At 39.7% G+C, this 23,910-nt stretch overlaps 1 protein-coding gene across 1 annotated transcript in view; it reads left to right on the top strand.

Moving 5' to 3' along the window:
* The window catches only part of POLK (DNA polymerase kappa), a 74,134-nt gene that overhangs the window by 8,895 nt on the left and 41,329 nt on the right, over positions 1-23,910 (top strand). The window contains exons 2-3 of the mRNA XM_080680333.1: positions 16,231-16,402; positions 21,606-21,725. Of these exons, the coding sequence (XP_080536459.1) occupies positions 16,268-16,402; positions 21,606-21,725 (255 nt within the window). The 5' untranslated portion in view covers positions 16,231-16,267. The remainder of the gene's footprint in view (positions 1-16,230; positions 16,403-21,605; positions 21,726-23,910) is intronic.

The following is a 23,910-nucleotide window of genomic DNA, read 5'->3' as shown; positions in this document are numbered from 1 at the left end:
GAGTCAACCAATGAATCCGTAAATAAGTTGAACACCAAATCAATGTTTCTCTCTCTCTTTTTTTCTCTCTCTCTCCCTCCCTTTCTCTCTCTCTCTCTCTCTCTCTTTCTCAATTCAATAAATACAATTTTTTAAAAAAAATCAGAGCTTAGTATAGTAACTCAAAATTTTATTCCATATTCCCCTAAAACAGTTACTATACTTGTAAAGCAGCTAGCTGCTCATCAACTTCTATGCATGATTCTAGAACTATCCATCTTGTAAATAAAGGTTCCAGATTTAATATGCATCTTTAATACATCTAGCTTATCATTACTTATGGTTCTTTATCTTGCACTTAGGTTGTCAAAATGTAATAACATTGCAAACTTTGACATCTCATAACCTGGTTAAAGAGAAGGCAACCATTTTCTTCCCCTGTAATTGCAAAACATTTTTATTTTTATATTTATAAGTCCAATTGGAATTATAAGTCCAATGAAGTTTTCATTTCTACATCACCTATTCCCTTCGTATGTAACTTGACCATTTGTTTACTTACAAACTCTTTTAAGTAACTTATTGCAAACATAAAGGATGAAAGAACACTGTCATACATCCTGTCAGCAAAATGGGGTGTTCCAAGTTGTTGCAAATATTGTGATGAAGTTCTTCCTGTTGAATGACTGATTGGATGGGAATGCCGTATTTGCTTTTTATTCTTAAGTATGCATTGTTTTCTCATTGATTCTTGAGTGTCAGAAAATATATTTGAATCATCTGAAAATTCATAGTCTAGAATTTGCTTATATGGTCAATTTCATCATTATAGTGTAGAATGCTATTAATCTCTATATTCATCTTCTGATTTGTCTAGTAATGTGAAATTCTGTCAATTGTCTTCTCTTTGCTGGTATGAAAAATTCAGAACTTTCATCTATATTTAACAAAAGCTACTAAAAAAAACAAAAACCTGCAAAAATGGTGTCTCTATACCTCACTTATACTTTCTTTCAAAGATGTGATACTGTGGGCAAAACATAGTAAGAAAACTGAAGGATGATAAATAATGATGATTTCTTTTACTATTAGATCATTCATCGTGATTCTATTATTTCATTTTATTATTTTTTGCTTAACTCTTACAAATAATTGATGAGTAATGATTATATAAATCCTAGGATGATAAAATAGATCCATATAGAAATTTTGCAAGATAAAGAAAAAGTAAGATATGAAACATTAATGCTTACAAGTGAAGTTGCTCAAAAAAACTGAAAAACTAAAATTGGATTTAATAGATCCTGTGGTACACCAAGGGTTAATATAAACTACATTTCTTAATTTTATTTTATAGCCAAACCTGAAGTAGTTTGTATTTCCTTCTATCTCAGGTAAAAGGGTTAGTCATTGTAATTCATTCCAAAATAGTAATTTGATTAAATAAGGTACTTACCTTAAAAATCAAAGTACAGTTTAATATATTAATTACTAGCTCATTTATCTTTGCTTAATACAGTAAAATTTTTGCCTTAAAAATAGATGTATAAAAATTCATGTATAAAATATAATAAATATGTGCCCATTGGGACATCTGAATAGGCCATTTTTGTTAGTTGGAAATACCTAAAATAACAGAATTTTCCTTTTTTTTTACATAAGGAAAGCATGGCTATCATGTAGATCCCACTATAGCAAGCATTTCACAGTAGAACCGTACTCTATAAATCACACTCTGAGGGAATCATCGGAAACCAGGTGAAGTCAGGGGGATCAATGACTGACATGTAGTAATATTTACTTTAGCCCTCAAGCGGATATGTGAAAAGATGTGTGCAAGTAAAGGAATATTGGTGAACTCCAGAGACAAAGGCCTTCTTCAGAAAGACCTTGCTGCTTTCTAGTGATTGTTGCTAGTTTTTTATGGGATGAAAACCCAAACTATTTTGTGATTAAGATTAGTATAGTGCTTGATATTGCACATAGAAATTAAAAGAGGTATATAATTTAAACAGCTTTTTATAGGTCATATTCTTAAAAAGGAATTGGGAATTTTTGAAGCCTTGGAAAGCCTTTGTTTTCTTCCTTAATTGGGAGTATTTTGGAAAAATAGGAAAACTTTAAAATATATGCAGTATGAGGGTAGGAGGGAATGAGGAAGGCAGCCCTGCTGCATATCAGGGACAGAGAAAACCTTGAAAGCTTTACAAGGCCTGGTGAAAAGGAAGCAGAGTAAAGGGTTCACAGAGAATACAGGAACCTGGTCTAGCTCTGTCCTTTGAAGGACAGGATGTGCCTGGGCACATCATGGTCAATTGTTGACAAAGATTAAGAGCAAAACTTTAAAGCGGTAAAAAAAATTTTTTAAAAATGGCATTAACACCTATGGAGAATAACAATTTAAAAGATCATGGTCTTAACAGAAATAACAAGAAGTTAGAAAACAGTGGAGCAATTTCCTTTTGTATTTTACTACTATATACTTCATTGGGATAATATCTAAATTGGTGAGTAATCATGAGGAATAAATGAGAGAATACTTCTTAAGTATTTAGTACCTGCCTGGCATATAAGTAAGTTTTTAGAAAATGCTAATTATCATTAATCATACACATTTTTAGCAAAGTAACCAACTTTTATGGAATTTAATATTTTTATTTTCATGTTTCAATGTTTTCTATTTTTAGAGAAAAGTATTTTATTTTAAAAGTTTTTATTTTTTCCTGTTGTATCATGATAAAGGAAGAAACCACTGACAGTATTGTAAAAGAGAAGTCACCTTTGCTGCTACTTTCACTTATACAAAGACAAGATTTAGGAAGCTCTCATTTTCAGAAAAAAAGTCCTTTTATGTATAATGCTGCTCTTTTATTGTCTGTGTTGCTTTAGATGGAAATATAGGGCTTTTTAAATTGCTGATTTTTAGTTGTTATTAGGTAAGGCAAATGCATGGTAGAAATGAACTGTTTGTTTTAGATGTTATGATTATTGAAGAAATTGCCCCTTCAAATTTGCAGTTGATCCCCAAATACATTTTTCTTTGTACAATGTTTATCACATTTCAGGATACTAAAAAAGCCCTCATCTATAAATGTTTCTTTAAAAAGTTCACAGTTTTTAGTGAAGTCTGAATGAACATCATATTTTCATAACTTTATTTTAGTTTCTTGTCATTGTTTCATATTTTCATTTGAAGACTTTAGAGAGTTTTCAAAATCATGTCATTTAAAACTAAATTTAGACTTAAGTTGGGCCTTTTATTTCAGTACTATCTGATATTTTATCACCATTCATTCCACTTTTATATTACTTCCATTATCAGTCAACAAAACAACTATAGTTGCATCTTTTTGGGTAAGATTTCACTAATTTTCTATTTTTACCTTTTTGTATTTATATTAAGTGTGATGGCTTTGAAGCCAGACCTGAAATACAGTCCCAAATTTGTCTGACTTTATCTGCACCTACTAAATCTGCACCTTAGTTTCCTCTTCTCTTAGGAAGATTAAATAAATGCACATAAAACACAATAAGATTCATGTTAGCTTTTATAGTTATTACCTTTAAAAATACTTAACTGAGGTGTTACCATTAATTTTATTCCTTTCTGAATAACAATGTGCCCATCATTCAACATACATTTATGAAATAACAGGCTGAGTGACCTGTTTTTACTCTCTTGAAATCTGTATTTCAGTTGTACTAAGTTCTGCAAAAAACATTGCCTTATTTTTTTCTTTCACAGATTCTAGAAGAAAACCTCTCTAAAATCAATAAAAACATATTTTTAAAAATCTGTTAATAAAAGCATTTGTCAGGTATTTATATTTTTAAAAAATATATCTTTATTGATTAGAGAGAGAGAGAGAGATCAATGATGAGAGAGAATCATCAATCGCTTGCCTCCTGCATACCCGCCTTGGGGATTAGGCCTGAAACCCAGGCATGTGCCCAGACCAGGAATCGAACCATGACCTCTTGGTTCATGGGTCGATGCTCAACCACTGAGCCATGCTGGCTGGGCAGGTATTTACATTTTTTAAATATGCATGTTCTAAACTAGACTTCTAGAAATTTTCTTGGGGGATATTCTAGGATTTAATTTAAAACTTTACTCTGAGAACTTGTTCTATTCTTAGAAGTATATTAATTTGATTTTTACATTAAAATGCATACGTTTGTTAAGCTATATTAATATAAAGTATTTCTATACATATTCTAGATAGTAATATATGTGATTTTTAAATCAGTCATGTCAAACACATTAGTATGTTGGTGCATTCATACAATTAAGAGTTATGAGATCAAATTCAGCATAAGCTGTTAATTTTGAAATTTTATGTTTGTGTCAGACTTGGTTACCTTAATATTATATTCATTGACTTGAAGTAAACTAAAATATAGCTGCTTGGTACCTTGACTTGAATTTTAGGATCATGTCGATGGTAAAACCTTAAAAGCCATGAAGAATAATTTCTTGTTGGTTTACTGAGTTCACAAGATCTGAGATGGGAGTTGTGAGGGATGGGGGCTGCGCCAGGCATTTGTTCTTACTGACTTCCTTAAAGTTACGCCTAACATTTTGTGTGTATTGGTGGTGGGTGATTTTTTTCCTTTTGTCTTATTTAGTAACTAGAGGCCTGGTGCACGAAATTTGTGCACGGGGAGGGGGTGTCCCTCAGCCCAGCCTGCACTGTCTCCAATCTGGGACCCCTCGAGGGATGCCCAACTGCCCATTTAGGCCCAAGTAGTTGGGTATTGCTCTCAAAATCCAGGACTGCTGGCTCCCAACCACTTGCCTGCCTGCCTGCCTGATTGCCCCTAACTGCTTCTGCCTGCCAGCTTGATCATCCCTTAACCATTCCTATGCCAGCCTGATCGACGCCTAACTGCTCCCCTGCTGGCCCAATTGCCTCTAACTGCCCTCCCCTGCCAGCCTGGTCACCCCTAACTGCCCTCCCCTGCCAGCCTGGTCGTCCCTAACTGCCCTCCCCTGCAGGCCTGCCCCCAACTGCCTTCCCCTGCAGGCCTGGTCCCCCCCAACTGTCCTCCCCTGTAGGCCTGGTCGCCCCTAACTGCCCTCCCTTGTAGACCAGATCATCCCTAACTGCCCTCCCCTGCTGGCCTGTCACCCCTAATTGCTCTTCCCTGCTGACCTGGTTGCCCCCAACTGCCCTCCCCTGCAGGCCTGGTTCCCCCCAACTGCCCTCCCCTGCAGGCCTGGCCCCCCTGCAACTGCCCTCGCCTGCAGGCATGGTTGCCCCCAACTGCCCTTTCCTGGAGGCCTGGTCCCTCCCCCCCACCAACAGCCTCCTCTGCCAGCCTGGTCGCCCCTAACTGCCCTCCACTGCTGACCAGGTTGGCCCTAACTGTCCTCCCCTTCAGGCCTGGTTCACCCTTAACTGCCCTCCCCTGCAGGCTGGGTCACCCCTAACTGCCCTCCCCTGCTGGCCTCGTTGCCCCCAACTTCCCTCCCCTGCAGGCCTGGTTCCCCCCAACTGCCTTCCCTTGCAGGCCTGACCCCCCCAAATTCCCACCCCTGCAGGCCTGGTCCCCCCCAACTGCCCTCCCCTATAGGCCTGGTTGCCCCCAACTGCCCTTTCCTGGAGGCCTGGTCCCCCCCACCTGCCTTCCCCTGCAGGCCAGGTCCCTCCCAGCAGCCCTTGTCTGCAGGCCTGGTCGCCCCTAACTGCCCTCCCTTGCAAGCCTGGTCCCCTCCAACTGCCCTCCTCTGCAGGCCTGGGTCCCCCCTAACTGCCCTCCCCTGCAGGCTAGGTCACTCCTAACTGCCCTCCCCTGCTGGCCTGATCACCCACAACTGCCCTCCCCTGCTGGCCATCTTGTGGTGGCCATCTTGTGTCCACATAGGGGCAGCCATTTTGTGTGTTGGAGTGATGGTCAATTTGCATATTACCCTTTTATTAGATAGGACTAGAGACCCGGTGCATGAAATTTGTGCATGGGGTGTGTGTCCCTCAGCCCAGCCTGCACCCTCTCCAATCTGGGACATCCCTCTCACAATCCAGGACTGCTGGCTCCCAACTGCTCGCCTGCTTGCCTTCCTGATTGCCCCTAAACACTTCTGCCTGCCAGCCTGATCACCCCCTAACCACTCCCCTGCCAGCCTGATTGATGCCTAACTGCTCCCCTGCCAGCCTGTTTTCCCCTAACTGCCCTCCCCTGTAGGCCTGGTCACCCCTAACTGCCCTCCCCTGCAGGCCTGGGTCCCCTCTAACTGCCCTTCCCTGCAGGCCTGGTCGCCCCCAACTGCCCTCCCTTGCAGGCATGGTCCCTCCCAACTGCCTTCCCCTGCTGGCCTGATCGCCCACAACTGCCCTCCCCTGCAGGCCTGGTCACCCCTAACTGCCCTCCCCTGCAGGCCTGGTCCCCCCCAACTTCCCTTTCCTGCAGGCCCGGTTGCCCCCAACTTCCCTCCTCTGCTGGCCTGGTCACCCCTAACTGCCCTCCCCTGCAGGCTTGATCGCCCCCAACTGCCCTCCCTTGCAGGCCTGGTCCCTCCCAACTGCCTTCCCCTGCTGGCCATCTTGTGGTGGCCATCTTGTGTCCACATGGGGGCAGGATCTTTGACCACATGGGGGCAGCCATCTTGTGTGTTCGAGTGATGGTCAATTTGCATATTACTCTTTTATTAGATAGGATGATGATTTTTCTATTATTTCACAATTACATGCTCATGTTTGCAGCCAGGCTTGTAGTCTTAGTTACATTTTAGAGAAATAAGTAAGGATGAATGTGTGAGGAGAGAATCCAAATAGTTGCATGCTTACTATGTGTTTACTGTGCTAGGGGGCTCTTACATATTAAACATTTAACCCTCAACAGTCCTGGAAAGTGTTACAGACCAGGAGACCAAGATTTCATAGACCTTGAAAATCACATAAATTACCCCAGAAGACATAGCTAATTAAATCCAGGACTATCTGGCTACAAATCATTTACACTCTATCAAAATGCCTGTTGAAACTGAACACTTTATTAAGTCTGTAGGTTAAAATAAGCAGTTAGCATATATAGCTCTCATTAATGACAAAATAAATATCAGTAAATCTGGACTATTCCTTTTATGGGCTAATAGTTCTGTTTAGTTAACATAAATCATTTATTGTACAAGAGATTATAGTTTAATAAGTTATTCTAGCTCAGTGTTTTGCAAGTTTTTTTTAACCCATACTCACAAACATTCCTTTCCCATCTCTGTAGGCTATGTATTTATGCTTTTATATTAGTGATAGAACATATATGAAGAAATTATAGGAGAGCTCTATAGTATTCTTAGAACAAAGATTTAAGGAAAAGTTTGAGGTTTTACTTAAGATTTGTCAAGGGTTAGGTTGTGAAAGTGCTTTAAATTCTTGCCATAGACTTTTGGCACTATAAGAAATCAACAGTGGATTAAGAAATGATATAAAGAATAGGACTCCGTAAAACTGGAGCAGGGTTGCTGGCTTGATCCCCAGTAGGGGGCATGCAGGAGGCAGCCGATCAATGATTCTGATCATGGATGTTTCTCTCTCTCCCTCTCCCTTCTTCTCTGAAATCAATAAAAATATATCTTTTTCTTAAAAATTGGAGCAGTTTGTCAGAGGGGATTCATTGAAAAGATCATTTTTCCATGATAAAATAATATCTTGTACAACTCTTTCTGTACAATTTATTACATTTATTTAAAAAATATTTTTCTTCCACTACTGTAGGACACAACACAGTGTAGCGATACTAAGTATAATAGCTCAATTTTCCAGTAGTAGTGGAACCTTATTATTCTGGCTTCTTATCTTATCTAATAAAAGAGTAATATGCAAATTGACCATACCTCTGCTACACCCACAAGTCACGCCCACCAGCTAATCAGGAGCGAGTATGCAAATTAACCCAACCAAGATGGCTGCAGCCATGGAGCGAGCAGGAGGCTTGGGTTTCCCGGGCAATGGAGGAAGCCAAGCTTCGTGCACACCCTGGCTGGCCCAGGCCTCTGCTCAAGGCAACAAAGTTTCAATTATAGAAGATAAATAAATCCCAACGAAAATGGCAGCAGCCACGGAGCGAGCAGGAGGCTTGGGGTTTCCCCGGTGATGGAGGAAGCCAAACTTCCTGGTAGGCCCGGGCCTCCGCTCAAGGCTACAAAGTTTAAGTTATAGAAGATAGATAAATCCCTGATCCCAGGGCCTCCGCTTGGGTCGCTGGGGGGCGTGGCCAGCCTGAAAACCACCACAGGCCCCTTGCCCAGGCCGGCCCATGCCCCAAGGGAACCCCCACTCTGATCCAGGTCATCCTTCAGGGCAAACCAGCCTGCCTCCACCCATGCACCCGGTCTCTATCCTATCCTATCTAATAAAAGAGTAATATGCAAATTGACTGTCACTCCAACACAAGATGGCTGGCCCCATGTGGACACAAGATGGCCAGCAAGGAAGGGCAGTTGGGAGGGACCAGGCCTGCAAGGGAGGGCAGTTGGGGGCGATCAAGCCTGCAAGGGAGGGCAGTTAGGGGTGACTGGCTGGCAGAGGAGGGAAGTTGGAGGTGACCAGACCTGCAGGGAAGGGCAGTTGGAGGGGAACCAGGCCTGCAGGGGAGAGCAGTTGGGGGGGACCAGGCCTGCAGGGGAGAGCAGTTAGGGGTGACCAGGCCTGCAGGGGAGGGCAGTTAGGGGTGACCAGGCCTGCAGGTAAGGGCAGTTAGGGGCAATCAGGCTGGCAGGGGAGCAGTTAGGCATCAATCAGGCTGGCAGGGGAGTGGTTAGGGGGTGATCAGGCTGGCAGGCAGAAGCGGTTAGGGGCAATCAGGCAGGCAGGCAGGCAAGCAGTTGGGAGCCAGCAGTCCTGGATTGTGAGAGGGATGTCCGACTGCCCGTTTAGGCCCGATCAGGCTTAAACGGGCAGTTGGACATCCCTCGAGGGGTCTCAGATTGGAGAGGGTGCAGGCTGGGCTGAAGGACACACCCCCCCCCGTGCACAAATTTTGTGCATCGAGCCTCTAGTATATATATAAAAGCCTAAGTGACCGGACGACCGGTCGCTATGATGTGCACTGACCAACAGGAGGCAGATGCTTAACACAGGAATTGCCCCTGCTGTTCATTGCGCTCCCACAGCCAACCTCCCCCAGTTGGCCAACTTCCCACGTCTCTCATCCCAGCCAGCAGTCCCTAATGGTCCAATTGGGGCTGGCCCCTGGGCTGGGATGTGGAATTGGGGGAGGGGGGTGTGTGGCAGCGGATGTGGCTCCTTTCCCAGGGGGCTGAGGGCCAGTTCCCTCCTTGGGGCCAGTGACCAATCTCCCATGCTTCGTCTCTCCCCCCTGCCGGCAGGCCCCAATTGGCCCGCCACTCACCTGCCATGGTGGCGGCATGGTGACAAGGGAAGGAGGGGGAGGAGGCGGGGAACCACACGGTGGCAGGGTGCCAACAATGGTGGCGTCGGTGTCCATTCCTTCTGCACCCGGCCCGGCGACCATCGCCTCCTCTCTGGCCCAGCCCTGAACACCTGCTAGGCCTATGGACCCCACCTGTGCACGAATTTCATGCACCGGGCCTCTAGTATAATTTATATTAAAATGGTATCATTTGAGATTGTAAAACTTAAAAAATTATTGCAGTTCAAAACTACTATAGAAAAGACCTTTCTTCCTTTTCTGAAAACGTATGTATTCAACTACCCTTTAAGCCAGGGGTCCTCAAACTACGGCCCGCGGGCCACATGCGGCCCGCCGAGGACATTTATCTGGCCCGCCGGGTGCCGCTGCCTGTCCTGCTTAGCAGCCGACTTGTCCTGAGCCCGCAGTGCGCATAGGAATTTGTTCATAGTTGTTTTTTTAAACTATAGTCCGGCCCTCCAATGGTCTGAGGGACAGTGAACTGGCCCCCTGTTTAAAAAGTTTGAGGACCCCTGCTTTAAGCTTTGTGCACTTTACTATATAAACTAAAACAAAAGTAGTCTGTTTATTATCACTTCTGTGTAAGTAAATATTTTTGCTGGCTTGATCTAGTACCCAAAGAAAGAACCTCTTAGCATAACTCCTTTTTGTTAATGAATCAACATCCCAAGAAACCATCAACTTTTTAAGATATAAATTTAGTTTATCACAGTTGTTAAATGTCTTGAGTGTGTTTGTTTCTGAATATAAACAAAGTTTTCATTGTTAAAGAACCCACCAGATTTTTTACAAAATACGCAACTCATCATCAAAATAGGAACTTCACTTTGGGTAATTTACCTTTGGATCAACACTTTATTTAATGTGTTTTGTATAAGGATATCTTCCATTCTGTACTAAAGAAGCAAATAGTTTCAATTTGTTATTCTATGAGAGTGAAATTTATGTCTCTAAGATTAAGAAGAATAGATTTTTTTTTTTTTACTGCCTCTGCCTCATTCTTCTTTGGAATAAGTTAAATGAATAGAAAACACAGGAAGGAAAAAGGCAATTGAAAAGAATGTGTGCATGGTTCCCTATTAAAGAGTAGACCTTATGTCCTCGGTGAAAATTTGAATTTTCTTTTACCTTACATCTCCTTGGTTTAGGATCTATGGGGTAACATTATTTCAGTTATTTCTCTCAGTGATACATGCACATTTAAAAATCAAATAATTCACTCTGAAGTAATTTTGAAATTTTTGTACATCTTATTTTGTAAAGATATTAAAAGTTAAAGATCCCTGGCTGGGTAGTTCAGTTGGTTAGAGCATTTGTCGACATACACCAAGGTTTCAGGTTTGATCCCAGGTCAGGGCACATACAAGAAGCAATCAGTTAATGCATAAATAAGTTGAACAACAAATCTCTCTGTCTCTCGATACCTACCTCTCTCTAAAATCAAATTTTTAAAAAAGCTAAAGCTAAAAATACAGTTGTTCCCATCATATGAAAATTTAGGGAGCCCTAGCTGGTTTTGCTCAGTGGATAGAGTATCAGCCTGTGGACTGAAGGGTCCCAGGTTCGATTCTGGTCACATACCACGGTTGCAGGCTCCTCCCTGGCCCCTGCCCTGGTCGGGGCATGTTCAGGAGGAGACAGCCAATTGATGTGTTTCTCTCACATGGATGTTTCTCTCTTTCACCCTCTCTTCCACTCTCCCTAAAAACCAATGGAAAAATATCCTTGGGTGAGGATTAAAATAAATAAATTTTTAAAATAAGAAAAAAAAAAGAATTGTGGGTATATGGGTTGAGTGTATGTGAGCACATATGTGTGTATAAAGTAACTGAAGAGAAACAGAGAACATAATGTGTTAAAATGTTTGAGTTGAGGTTTTTTATATTCTTGAAAATTAAAAATTTTTTAGAAGAAACTGAAAAAAATTTTTAAGTCAGACATTAATTTGAAAATGACTACTTTAAAATTAGGGTAGTATTCTTTATTGTATTTGAATTTAGATAGTAAAAAGAACATTTAAGCACAGTCTGAAGTTTTGTGCTCGCTGCTTAATCTGTTCAAACAAACATTAAATATTTGAACATTTGGAGAATTTAAAAATATTTGTTCTTAAAACCTATATAGATTTTCTGGGGGATTATTTGGTTTGCTTATTTGTAATATATTAAAAATAGGAAGCAGGCTCCACCTAGGAAATTACCTATGGTTTAGTTTTTCCCCCTCCTCCTCTTCCCATCTCCTTTCCTTTCCTGCTCCATTCCTTCTCTTTCTCTTATTTGTATATTTTGTATAATTTCTGGTAGATTAATTATAGGTGACATTGGTCGATATGCTAAGTGCTTGTGATATTGTTTATGCAGTTTTTGTGTGCTTTTTAAATAGGTAGGCCGAACCCTAGCACACAAAAAACTTCTTTAGAATCCCTTCTGAAAAATTCTAATTTTCCATCCTTACTACCACCCAAAACATTGGTTGGCCTTAATATTTTTTAAGTGGTAGCCTGAATAGTCAGTGGTAGAATCAGACTGGGAAGAATTTGAATGTTTCCAGAGAAAATGTCCTTTTAAACAATATGCTAAACCACAAGAACCCAGAGTTCTTTCCTTTGAGTTATGCATTACTGTTTGTGCTTCTGGGTTGAAGTGAAACAGATTATTCAGTAATGTCAAGCTATAAAAATGACCATTTTTTTAAAAAAAATTTTGTTTATAAAATCAGTTATATCCATTCATAGACTTTGGGACTTTATATGTGATGGTGCATAGTAATCATAGGACAAATACTTCTTTGGAAGCAAAACAATCAAAATTCATTTGTATGATCTGTGAACTTTGGCATTTTGTCAAGGATGCTTACAGTGTACCCTCTTCCCTTATATAGTCTCTTTATCTTAAAGAGAAGGAGGTAATAAGCCTAACCAATGGACACAGACAACAGGGGGGTGAGGTCATGAATGGAGGGATGGGGAGGGAAATGGGGGGGGGTAAGGATACATATGTAATACCTTAATCAATAAAGAAATTTAAAAAAGAGAAGGAAGTAACACAAGTGATTTTTCACAGCTCTGAAAATTTGCTTAACTTAAATAATAATAATAATAATAATAACTATTGATTGAGTTTATCACGTAGCAGACACCATACTAATCCCTGACTTTATGTGCTGCCCTCCTAAAGTCATTTGAAGTAATTAAATCTCCTCCCAGAAAAATATGGAAAATCTTCATTCTTTGTGATATTATGTGATTATCTCTGCTAGAAATTCCCCCTTTCCATTTATGGATTTCTAGATAAAGCAACTCAGTAAGAACTAATGGGACGAATAGCGATACTAGGACTAATGAGGGATTTTAGAAATTTGAAAATAACAGAAATACTAAATAATAAAAACAAAGCAGGCTCACCACAGTCACATAAATGAGATTACCAAAAGAAACTGATAGTGACCCAAGTACACTAAAACTTAGTATGTTGTTTATTGCTGTTCTCTAATAATTTTTCTTAGATTTAGATATATTTGGGAAGTATTTAAAGAAATTAAGTTTAAAAAAGCAACTTAATTTCCCAAAGAATAAACATAAACTAGAATCTTTTTAATATTAATGGAACCTAATGAGCATTATATTATGTAAATTCAAAATATTATTACATTTTAATACAAGTCCCAAAAGCTTTAATAAACCAATTTAACCATTAAGTGTCTTAGGAAAATAGGGTTGTAAAATTGGAGGTTGTTTAGGCTCATATATGTGTCCTTACATGTAATGTTGAAATAGGAAAAACTACAAATATTTTAAAATTATTAACTTCAGAAAAGCAGTTTTTCTCCTATTCTTTTAATGTGATTATGTGCCCTTTCTATGTGGATAAAAGAATGAGAAAATGATATAAACTGAGTATGAGGGTAAACAGGTAACAAGTAACTGGAATACAGATTCTTAAAGATTAGGGATTTATTCTGGAGTGATATGGGGTGCCATTATATAGTTTTTAGCAGAGGAATAACATGACCTAACTTGTGATTTAAAAGAATCATTTGGGCTACTACGTTGATAATTGAATGTAGGAGGAAAAGAGCAGAAACAAGGGACTATTGAAGAAGCTATTGCAGTAATACAGGGAAGAGATAGTAACCATAGTTCAGAATTGAGTGTAAATAATGAGAAGTGGTAAATTCAGAGTACATTTTGAAAGCTGTGTCCACAGGATTTCCTGACAGTTTGGATATGGGGTGTATGAGAAACAATGAGGTCAAGAATGGCTACAATGTCATTTGCATGAGCAATTGGAAAGGATTAGAGTTGCCTTCAACTGAGTTGAGGAAGACTGCAACTGGACCTTGTTTGGAGGAGAGAGGCATATGAGAAGATCAATTTGGACATATTAAATTTGAGACGTCAGACATGCATTTGGACTAGAGTTCAAACTTGGAAGTCATAGCCTGTAGATGATAGTAAGCCTATGTCCATGAAACTGGACATAAATTGCCTGGTAACTGGGCATCAACAAGGCAAGGTGGTAGCTGAAAACTAACTTTAACGATCACAATTTTTCCTGGTGTCAGTATTGCTGATAGCCTACTTCTTCTGACCTAATTAAGGACCAAAACCAATTTTTCTTAGAGATTTTGGCCTAAATGGTATACCATATGTGAAGTAATAAGCATCCATTCAATGTTTCTTTTCTTTTCATACATTTCACCATTTAAAGGACAAGGCAGCTTAAATTCAAGATGTCTGCATTTAGCTTCTCCACTCTTCAGTAGGTTTGGGGAAATTATGAATGCATTACATTTACCTGTTTTACTGGAAAATAACAAGTATTTGGGTTACTAAAGAATAAGGCAAAATATCATGTACTATTAGGCTGAATGTAATAGTTGAGAAAAAATTCAAATGATGAAATCAGAAAAACAATCTATATACCCTCGGGCACTGAGGAAAAACATCACCAGTGGTTCCTATACTTTGGGGCACATTGGAATTAGCTGGGCATCTCTTAAAAATACTGGCATTTGTTCCTACTCCCAGACCTGATTTATTTGGTATGAAATATGACGTAGGCATCAAGAGTTTTAGAATTTCTCCAGGTGGCTAATGTACAGCAAAGTTTGAGAACTACTGTGATGTACACTATTTGTTTTCTAATGGAACTCTCTCTAATAATCACAGTATTTAAATTTCCTTTCATATTTTTTTCATTCTTTGCTGGTGCCAAAAATGGAAGCAACATTGATAAAAGGTCCTCTTGTAGGCATTATGCCAAGTGAAATAAGTCAGATAAAAAAAGAAAAACACTATATGATTTCATTTATATGTGGAATTTTTAAAAAACACACACACTGAAGTCATAGATACAAAGAACAGATTGGTGGTTGGGAGGGAGGAACAAAATGGGTGAAGGTGGTCAAAGGGTAAAAAATTCCAGTTATAAAATGAATTAAGTTCTTGGGATGCAATGTACAGCATGGTGACTATAGTTAATAATACTATCTTGCATATTTGAAAGTTGCTAAGAGATCTTAAAAGTTAGTACAAAAAATTTGCTATGATAGCTTCATTGGGCTTGAAAAAGACTTGGATTCAAATCACAGTTATTTTGCTTATTAGCGGAATTATAATAGGCAATTCCTTTAATCTTCCTGATATTCTGAATTCTTTTCTCTAACATGAGAATAACCAAATCTACTCTGCATGGTTATTATAAATAGTTTTTAAAGCTAATGTATGTGAAGGTAAATAATCAAGAACTATATAAAGATATTAAAGAATTATTATTTGAAAAGATTTTTCTTAACCTTAGAAATGATAAAACATTGTAAAATGTAATAATTTCCTGAAAGTGAATAGATTATTATTTTTTCACTGGCCATAAGAATAAAGCTCTTCATACAGCAGGTAATAAGTGCTGTTAAGTAAACATGTTTAGAGGAAATGTTGTTATATATTTATTTCCTACTAGAGGCCCGGTGCATGAAAATTCATGCACTGGAGGTGGGGGGTCCCTCAGCGCAGCCTGCCCCCTCTCACAGTCCGGGAGCCCTCAGGGGCGGGAGGCGACCCGGCGATCAGGGGAAGGCGACTCCCCATCACACTTCTGCTGCTGCCACTGCCGGCAGCTCAAGCCTCAGCCGGCCCTGGTTACCTGAGCCTCGGGCGGCCCTGGGCGGCTGGGCAGCCGCTATCCGAGGCTTGCCTGCACCTCAGGCTGGCCCTGGGTGGCTAGGGGGCTGAGGAGACTGGGGGACTATGGAGGCAGGCGTGCGCCTGCTGCCCCCGCGGGGCTGAGGGGACTGGGCGCCGCCATCTTGTGGCTGTGGGCGCCGCCATCTTTGAGGGTAGGGCAGTCAGCATATTCCCTCCTTATTGGCTGTGGGCACTGCCATCTTTGTGATGGCGTGAGGGTCAATTAGCATATTCCCTCTTTATTAGATAGGATAGAGTGTATTAATATGTGAAAAACATGTGGGAAACTCAGGCCTGGATTTCAACACAGATGTCACTTATTAGCTAGTTTGTGTCAGTAGACTTTTCTAGGTCTCAGGTTTCTTTTCTCTTTATATTGGGGATAATAACCTCTCAGGGTTCCTGTGTGAGGTTCAAGTGTAAAGCACCAAGCATAGTGACTGGCACGGAGCTTGCAGGAAATGTTACTTCATTTTTCCACTCCAAGAGTACTATAATATTGGAATAGTAATTTTAAATGCTGAATAATGATAATTTCTCAGTAGCTAAACATTCTTAACCATCACTTTTTGTTTGTTTTGCCAGTTTCTATATCATTTTAACTTTTAAGTGTTTACCTCCCCTCCCACTGTCAGTGCTTTGAAAAGCAGTTTTTATTTTGTATGCTTTTTCAGGTAATAAAAGAAGCCATTTCAACGTTAAGTCTACACCATGGACAGCACAAAGGAGAAGAATGGCAATTACAAAGATGATCTTCTTCTTAGGATGGGACTTAATGATAATAAAGCTGGGATGGAAGGATTAGATAAAGAGAAAATAAACAAAATTATAATGGAAGCCACAAAGGTACGTTTCTTGTTTCTTTCAATATCTTTAATATAGTAACTTTTATACTTTTCGTTTAAATGAAAATCAGTAAATTTTAAACATCCTTTTAATTATAATTTTAATATATAACATTGTTAAGCTACAAATGGGCATGGAATAATCTTCTTTCTATTCAATTGTTCTTGCCATCCTGTTTTCTACTTCACATATATACATAATATGCATGTAAAAGCAAAATATCATATATGTATTTTTTTGCCATTTTTTTAACCCCAGGAGGAGAATATTGTGATTGTTGTGTTTTTTATTTTGTATCAGTTAACATAACTTGGAGGTCTTACTGTGTAAGTAATTAAAGATATTCATTGGTCTTTATGCTACATGTGTGGATATAATATAATTTATTGAACCAGTCAGAAATCTAAATTTATTGGTAGACATATGTCGTTTCTAGTATTTCTTTTTTACAAACAGTACTGCAATGAATAACCTTGTATTTTATAACTTTACATACATGCAAGTATAACTATAGGAGAGATTCCCAGAAGTGGAATTGTCCCAGCAAATGCAGATAGCACAAACGGATATAGCATGTGCAATTTTTAAGAATTGTCCAGTAACCCTCCATTGTAGTTGTATCAGTTTACATTTCCACTGTCAGTATATGAGGGTATGTATTATCTTGCCACAAATGTGCCCACATTATGTGTTACATTGTGTGTACTAAACTTTTGGATTTACCAGTCTATGGTAACATAGTGTAGTATTTGTATTTCTCTTATGAAAAGTGAGATTGTGCATCTTTCATATGTCTAAAAGCTATTTGTATTTCTTTTTATATGAACTGCCTCTTAGCCTTTGTACAGATTTTGCTCATGGTAGTTTCTCCTGGGCAGAAGATTTATGTTTGCTTCTTTTTATGTTGAATCAGTTAACTATATATGGCTTTCTCCAAGACCATGAAAATATTCTTTTTTTGTTGTTGTTAATGCTCACATGAGGATATTTTTCCATTGATTTTTAAAGAGAGTGGAAGGGAGAAGGAGAGACAGAAATATCAATGTGAGAGAGACACATCGATTGGTTGCCTGCTGCACCCACCCTGACCAGGGCCCGGGAACCTGCAACTGAGGTACAAGCCCTTGACTAGAATCAAACCTGGGACCCTTCAGTCCACAGGCCAAGGCTCTACCCACTGAGCAAAACCGGATAAGGCCGAAAGAATTCTTTAATAGATTTTCTTCATGCCACTTTTTTTTGTTTCATCTATATACTAGAGGCCCAGTGCATGAAATTTGGGCACTCGGGGTGGGGGTCACTCAGCCCGGCCTGCGTCCTCTTGCAGTCCGGGAGCCTTGGGGGATGTCCGACTGCCATGGAGGTGGTAGAGGCTCCCGCCACCGCTGCTGCGCTTGCCAGCCATGAGTCCGGCTCAGGGCTTCTGGTTGAGCAGTGCTCCCCCTGTGGGAACCTCTAACTACCAGAGGGCAGCTCCTGCTTTGAGCGTCTGCCCCCTGGTGGTCAGTGCGTGTGATAGCAACCGGTCGTTCCACAGTTCGGTTTATTTGCATATTAGCCTTTTATTATATAGGACTAGAGGCCCGGTGCATAAAATTCATGCACAGGGCGGGGGGTGTCCCTCAGCCTAGCCTGCACCTTCTCCAATCTGGGATCCCTCTCGCAATCTGGACCACTGGATCCTAACCACTCACGTGCCTGCCTGCCTAATGCCTCCAACTGCCCTCCCCTGCAGGCCTGGTCGCCCCCAACTACCCTCCCCTGCAGGCCTGGTCACCCCCTACTGCTCTCCCCTGCTGGCCAGTTCACCCCCAACGGCCCTCCCTGCCAGCCAGGTTACCCCCAACTGCCCTCCCCTGCCTGCCTGGTTGCCCCCCAGCTGCCCTCCCCTGACGGCCTGGTTGCCCCCAACTGCCCTCCCCTGCAGGCCTGGTCACCCCCAACTGCCCTCCCCTGCAGGCTTGGTCATCCCCAACTGCCTACCAGTTCACCCCCAACTGCCCTTCCCTGCTGGCCTGATCTCGCCCCCAACTGCCCTCCCCTGCCGGCCTGATCTCGCCCCCAACTGCCCTCCCCTGCTGGCCTGGTCGCCCCTAAACCCCTGCCAGCCTGATCTCGCCTCTAACTGCTCTCCCCTGCCAGCCTGATCACCCCTAACTGCCTCTGCCTCAGCCTCCACCACCATGGCTTTGTCTGGAAGGAAGTCGGACGTCCAGAAGATGGCCTGTTGATCTGGTTTAATTAGCATATTACTCTTTTATTAGTATAGATTGTGAATATCCATGCAATAAGGTGTAAAATTTAAGAAATAGCCTCATTCTTAGGAAATGCATGCTGATATTCACAGCAACTTACTTCTAATGGTTTAGGAAGAAATGGGGAGGAAAGGTGTGTGTGTGTGCGTGTGCACATGCGCGCGTGCACGCAACCAAATGTTGGGAAGAAACTGAATATTGCAGGAGATTAACAATTGCTGTATCTGGAAGAGGACATATAGTGATCATTGTACTACTTTTTTTCCCAGCTTTTAAAGGTTTATAGATTTCAAAATAAAAGTTGAGGGAAAAATAATTTTAGTATATAAAACATAGATACAATTTTGAAAGTTAAAAGGATTATGAGATGAAATAAGCAGGTATAACATATCAACCCTGATTGGATCCTACTTAAACAAATACATAGGTGAATTTGAAGATGGAAAGGATACTAGATGATATTAAGGAATTGTTCACTTTATTAGTTATAAAATATGCTAATTATCCGTTATGCTGTAACATCATGACCAATCTACAAGTGGTGGAGAGCTACAGGAGGGTGGGGCAGCAAGCTACAAGCGGAGAGAGCTACGGGAGGGTGGGGTAGTGAGCTAGGGAGCAGGGAGAGCTACAGGAGGGCAGGGCAGCGAGCTATGAGCAGCGGAGAGCTACCAGCGGCCGTGGGTGGGTGGCCAGCTGAGGCAAGCAGCAGCAAGCTATTTGCGCACGAATTCATGTGCAGGGCTACTAGTCAATGATGAAAGAGAATCATGGATTGGTTGCTTCCTGCATGCCCCCTACTGGGAATTGAGCCTGCAACCGAGGCATGTACCCTTGACCAGAATTGACCTGGGACCCTTCAGTCCACAGGCCAATGCTCTATCCCAGCCTTGGGCAAACTACGGCCCGCGGGCCGGATCTGGCTGTTCTATCCGGTTCTCTTGCTCTCCCCTCTGCTCCTTTTCTTTGAGTTTATATTAGTTCACACAAACACCCCATCCATGCTTTTGTTCCGGCCCTCCGGTCCAGTTTGAGAACCCATTGTGGCCCTCGAGTCAAAAAGTTTGCCCACCCCTGCTCTATCCAATGAGTCAAACCAGCTAGGGTAAAATACCTTATTTTTAAAGATGCATAATGTAATACTCTATGGACTAGCTAAATGTCATTATATCTGTAATTTAGTTTACAACAGGTCACTTAAAAAATCAATCAAGGTAATATGGCAAGTTGTTAAATCTCAATGATAATTTTGTACATGTGTTCATTGTACTAATCTCTCAGTTTTTCTGTTTGAGACTTAGTAGAAATTTTCATCATACAATTTTTTAAAAATAAAAAAAATAAAACCTATAAACCTGGTTTTCAGGTTGAGAGATAAAATATTAGTTATCTTAGATGTCCCTATCAGATCTCTCTCTCTTCTCTGTGTCCCAGAACCACTTATTAAATAAATATCCTTATCCTACTGATCTGCCTTGCTTTTTCCTGTCCCACTGGATTACATTAGTCATTGCGAAAATGCAAATTAAAGTTACAATAAAGATTTTAAAAAATTAAAAATGGAACTGCCATTTGACCTGGTGATCCCACTTATAGGAATATATCCTAAGAAGCCTGAAACACCAATCAAAAAGAATATATGCATCCCTGTGTTCATAGCAGCATTATTTACAATAGCTAAGATCTGGAAACAGCCCAAGTGCCCATCAGTAGATGAATGGATAAAAAAGTGGTGGTACCTTTACACAATGGAATACTATGCAGCTGTATAAAAGAAAAAAAGGATCTCTTACCTTTTGAGACAACATGGAGGGACCTGGAAATAATTATGCTAAGTGAAATAAGGCAATCAGAGAAAGACAAAGACAAATATCATATGATCTCACTAATATGGGGAATCTAATGAACAAAATAAACTGACAAACAAAATATATCCAGAGACATGGGAGCATGTAACTGATGATTCTCAGAGGGAAGTGGAGGGCAGAAATAACCAAAGAATTTACATGTGTGTGTGGATAACCCTTGGACACAGATAATAGTGCAGTGAAGGCCTAGAGAGGGTGTGGGATTGGGGAGGAAGGGGCCAATGGGGGGTGGGGGGTGGGAAAGAGACATCTGTAATACTTGCAACAATAAAGATAAATTTTTTTAAAAATTCCAGAACAAACTAAAAAAAATATATATATGCCATTCACACTATTATAGCCTAGAATGGCTATAATAAATAAGGCAGACATGGATGTGGAGAAATTGGAACTCACACATTGCTGGTGGGATTGTAAAATGATTCAGCCACTTTGGAAAATAATCTGACAGTTCCTCAAAAGATTTAGCGTGGAGTTACCATGTGGCACAGATTTCACTCCTAGGTACATATCCAAGGGAAATGAAAACATGTCTACCCACACAACATGTACACATATATTCATTACAACATTTTTTATAATAACCAAAAAATAAAAATAATCCAGATGTCTATCAGCCTGATGAGTAGATAGATATTATGTTCAGTGATAGGATGATAGGTAATTTTCTGAAAGTTATTTTCTTTAATGACTAACAATAAATTTTTAAAAATACTTTTAAAGTAAAAGTGAAGGAGGTAACTGATGATCCATCTGACTGAGGCCTTGGATATGACCTAAGGATTCTGTCTAGGGACACATTGTTATTTTTTTAGTGCAGATATGTACCCATCTTAGTTTATACTGTGCTTAGTACTGCCTCACAACAATTCTATCATGTAGGTAAGTATAAATTCATTTTACAGATAAAGAAACTGAGACATAGAAAGATTAATTTTAGGATCACTTAGCTAGAAATAGTTGAGCTAAATTTTGAATTTAATCATTCTGATGCTCTCTTACTCTTAGCCTCCAGGTTATACTACAGTGATGCTTTCCTTCAGACATTTTTCTTATGCTTTGCTCTGCTTTCCTACATAGGGATCCAGATTTTATGGAAATGAGCTCAAGAAAGAAAAGCAAGTAAACCAACGAATTGAAAATATGATGCAACAAAAAGCTCAAATTACCAGTCAGCAGCTAAGGAAAGCACAATTACAGGTATTAATTTATTTGCTAAAGAAAGTGAAAGCTGATAGAATAGGAATTGACAGTTTAAATGCATCATGCTCATGTCATAAGTAAAAACAAGGTAAAATGTAAATAAAAGGTTCGTTATACTGTAAAAAATTTAACAAATATGTATACTTTGTTAAAATTACTCTACTTTACATAAAGATCCTACACTTAGACATTGTCACCTTCATCAAACAGACGAGTAAAAGGAACCTTAATTAGGTTAAATAACTTGCTTAGTTATTGGACAAGTAGTTGGCAAAGTCAAAGCTTATATTCTTTTTATTATATACATACTTGGCAGCTAGAAGGGCCACAGGATTAATGTGCCATATTTTCTACAATGCTGATTTTGGAGGAACATATTAACTAATTAAATTAAAAGGTAACTAAAACACAATTGTATTATAGTAAAACAAAAAGTCACATAAAGGGTAGAATGTCTAATGTGCGTGAATTTTTAAAATAAAACTCAAGAATTCTAAAAATTTGGGGGCTTTTGGCTTCCTCAAATCTTTGGGGAGTAAATACTTTGTTTCCTCTGGTATTAAAAGTTATTTCAGGAGAAAAGTTTGATAAGAATTACACTGCCGGAGACCATGTGGTAGACTGACAACTCAAAGCAGTCAAGGTTCTGCTAATAAAACTGAAGTTTAATTTTAAAAATAATTTTATTGTTGATCAAATCTGATTCAATTTAACAAAGCACTTTACAATATAATGATAAAATCATAATATTAATTTGATTCTTGTGATAGAGTTGAGATCATAAATTTTATGTCTTCTTTACCAAACTATAATGTGTCATTTAAAAAAAATACATGCTTTCCCAGAGCATAAGCTAATTTTGATCTTCTGTGTTAAGAAGTCTGCTACCGTGATAAAAGATAATTTGTCTACCAAATCATCATTTTTAGTGCTTCATAGCATGCCACTGTATGGAGGTGCCATAATTTATTTACTTTAACCCACTGGTTCCAGTTTTTTGTTTTGTTTTATATACATCCTTGTGATAATCATTCTTATTTACATATCTTTTTGTAGGCCCCCACCCATCTCCCCTCTGACAGCTATCCGTCTATTTCATGTATCCATGGCTCTTTTTCTATTTTGTTCTTCAGTTTATTTTATTCATTAGATTCCACATATAAGTGAGATCATATGGTATTTGTCTTTCTCTGACTGGCTTGTTTCACTTAGTATAATAATCTCCAGGTCCATCCATGCTGTGGCAAAAGGTAATTGTCTTTTTACACATTAGTTAGCTACTAATATTTCCTTTTTGTGGCAATTTCCTCTTTTATTCGGTTAGGATGTAGGCTAAGTAGCTGGCACAAGAGACCCAAACATATAATGGTCTAAATAAGATAAAAATTTATTTCTCTCTCACATAATAGATAAGTAATCCCAGCTGGTAAGGTAGTTCTGATCACCATAGTAATTTTGAGAACCAATTTCTGCATCATGTTCCATAATTTCAAAATGTTATCCTTACCAGGATTGACAAAACTGGATTAGCTCCCTAGTAAGGAAGAAAGAACAAAGGAAAAATTAAAGGCAAAGAATTTGCTATTACACAAGTGAAAAAGAAGTTGCACACATTATTTCAGCTCACATTCTTTTATAAGAATTTAAGTTCCATGGTCACACCTAACTATAAGAGAAGCTGTAAAATATACCTGGGTGGCCATGTGCAGCTAAAAATCTATTACTATAGAAGGAAGAGAGAATGGATTTGGGGGTTCAGCTAGCAGTCCAAAGCAATATTCTCTGTCTATATTTCTAGAGGAGCAGGTATCTTTTTTCTCTTGATTTATAGATATTATCATATATTAAGGATTTTTTATTTTTTTAAAATATATTGTATTGATTTTTTACAGACAGTAAGGGAGAGGGAGAGAGAGTTAGAAACATCGATGAGAGAGAAACATCAATCAGCTGCCTCCTGCACAACCCCTACTGGGGATGTGCCCGCAATCAAGGTACATGCCCTTGACCGGAATCGAACCTGGGACCCTTGAGTCCGCAGGCCAATGCTCTATCCACTGAACCAAACCGGTTAGGGCATATTAAGGATTTTTTAATCTGCCACTTGTAAATATTTTTCCAGTTTGTTGTCTTTTAATTTTACAGGGTTTTTCCCCCCTATATAATTTTAAATGTTTATATA

Source organism: Plecotus auritus, assembly GCF_963455305.1.
Source record: "Plecotus auritus genome assembly, chromosome: 7".
Lineage (NCBI taxonomy): Eukaryota > Metazoa > Chordata > Mammalia > Chiroptera > Vespertilionidae > Plecotus > Plecotus auritus.
Note: the sequence above shows the minus strand (reverse complement) of the source record. Positions and strands in the feature narration are given on the sequence as shown.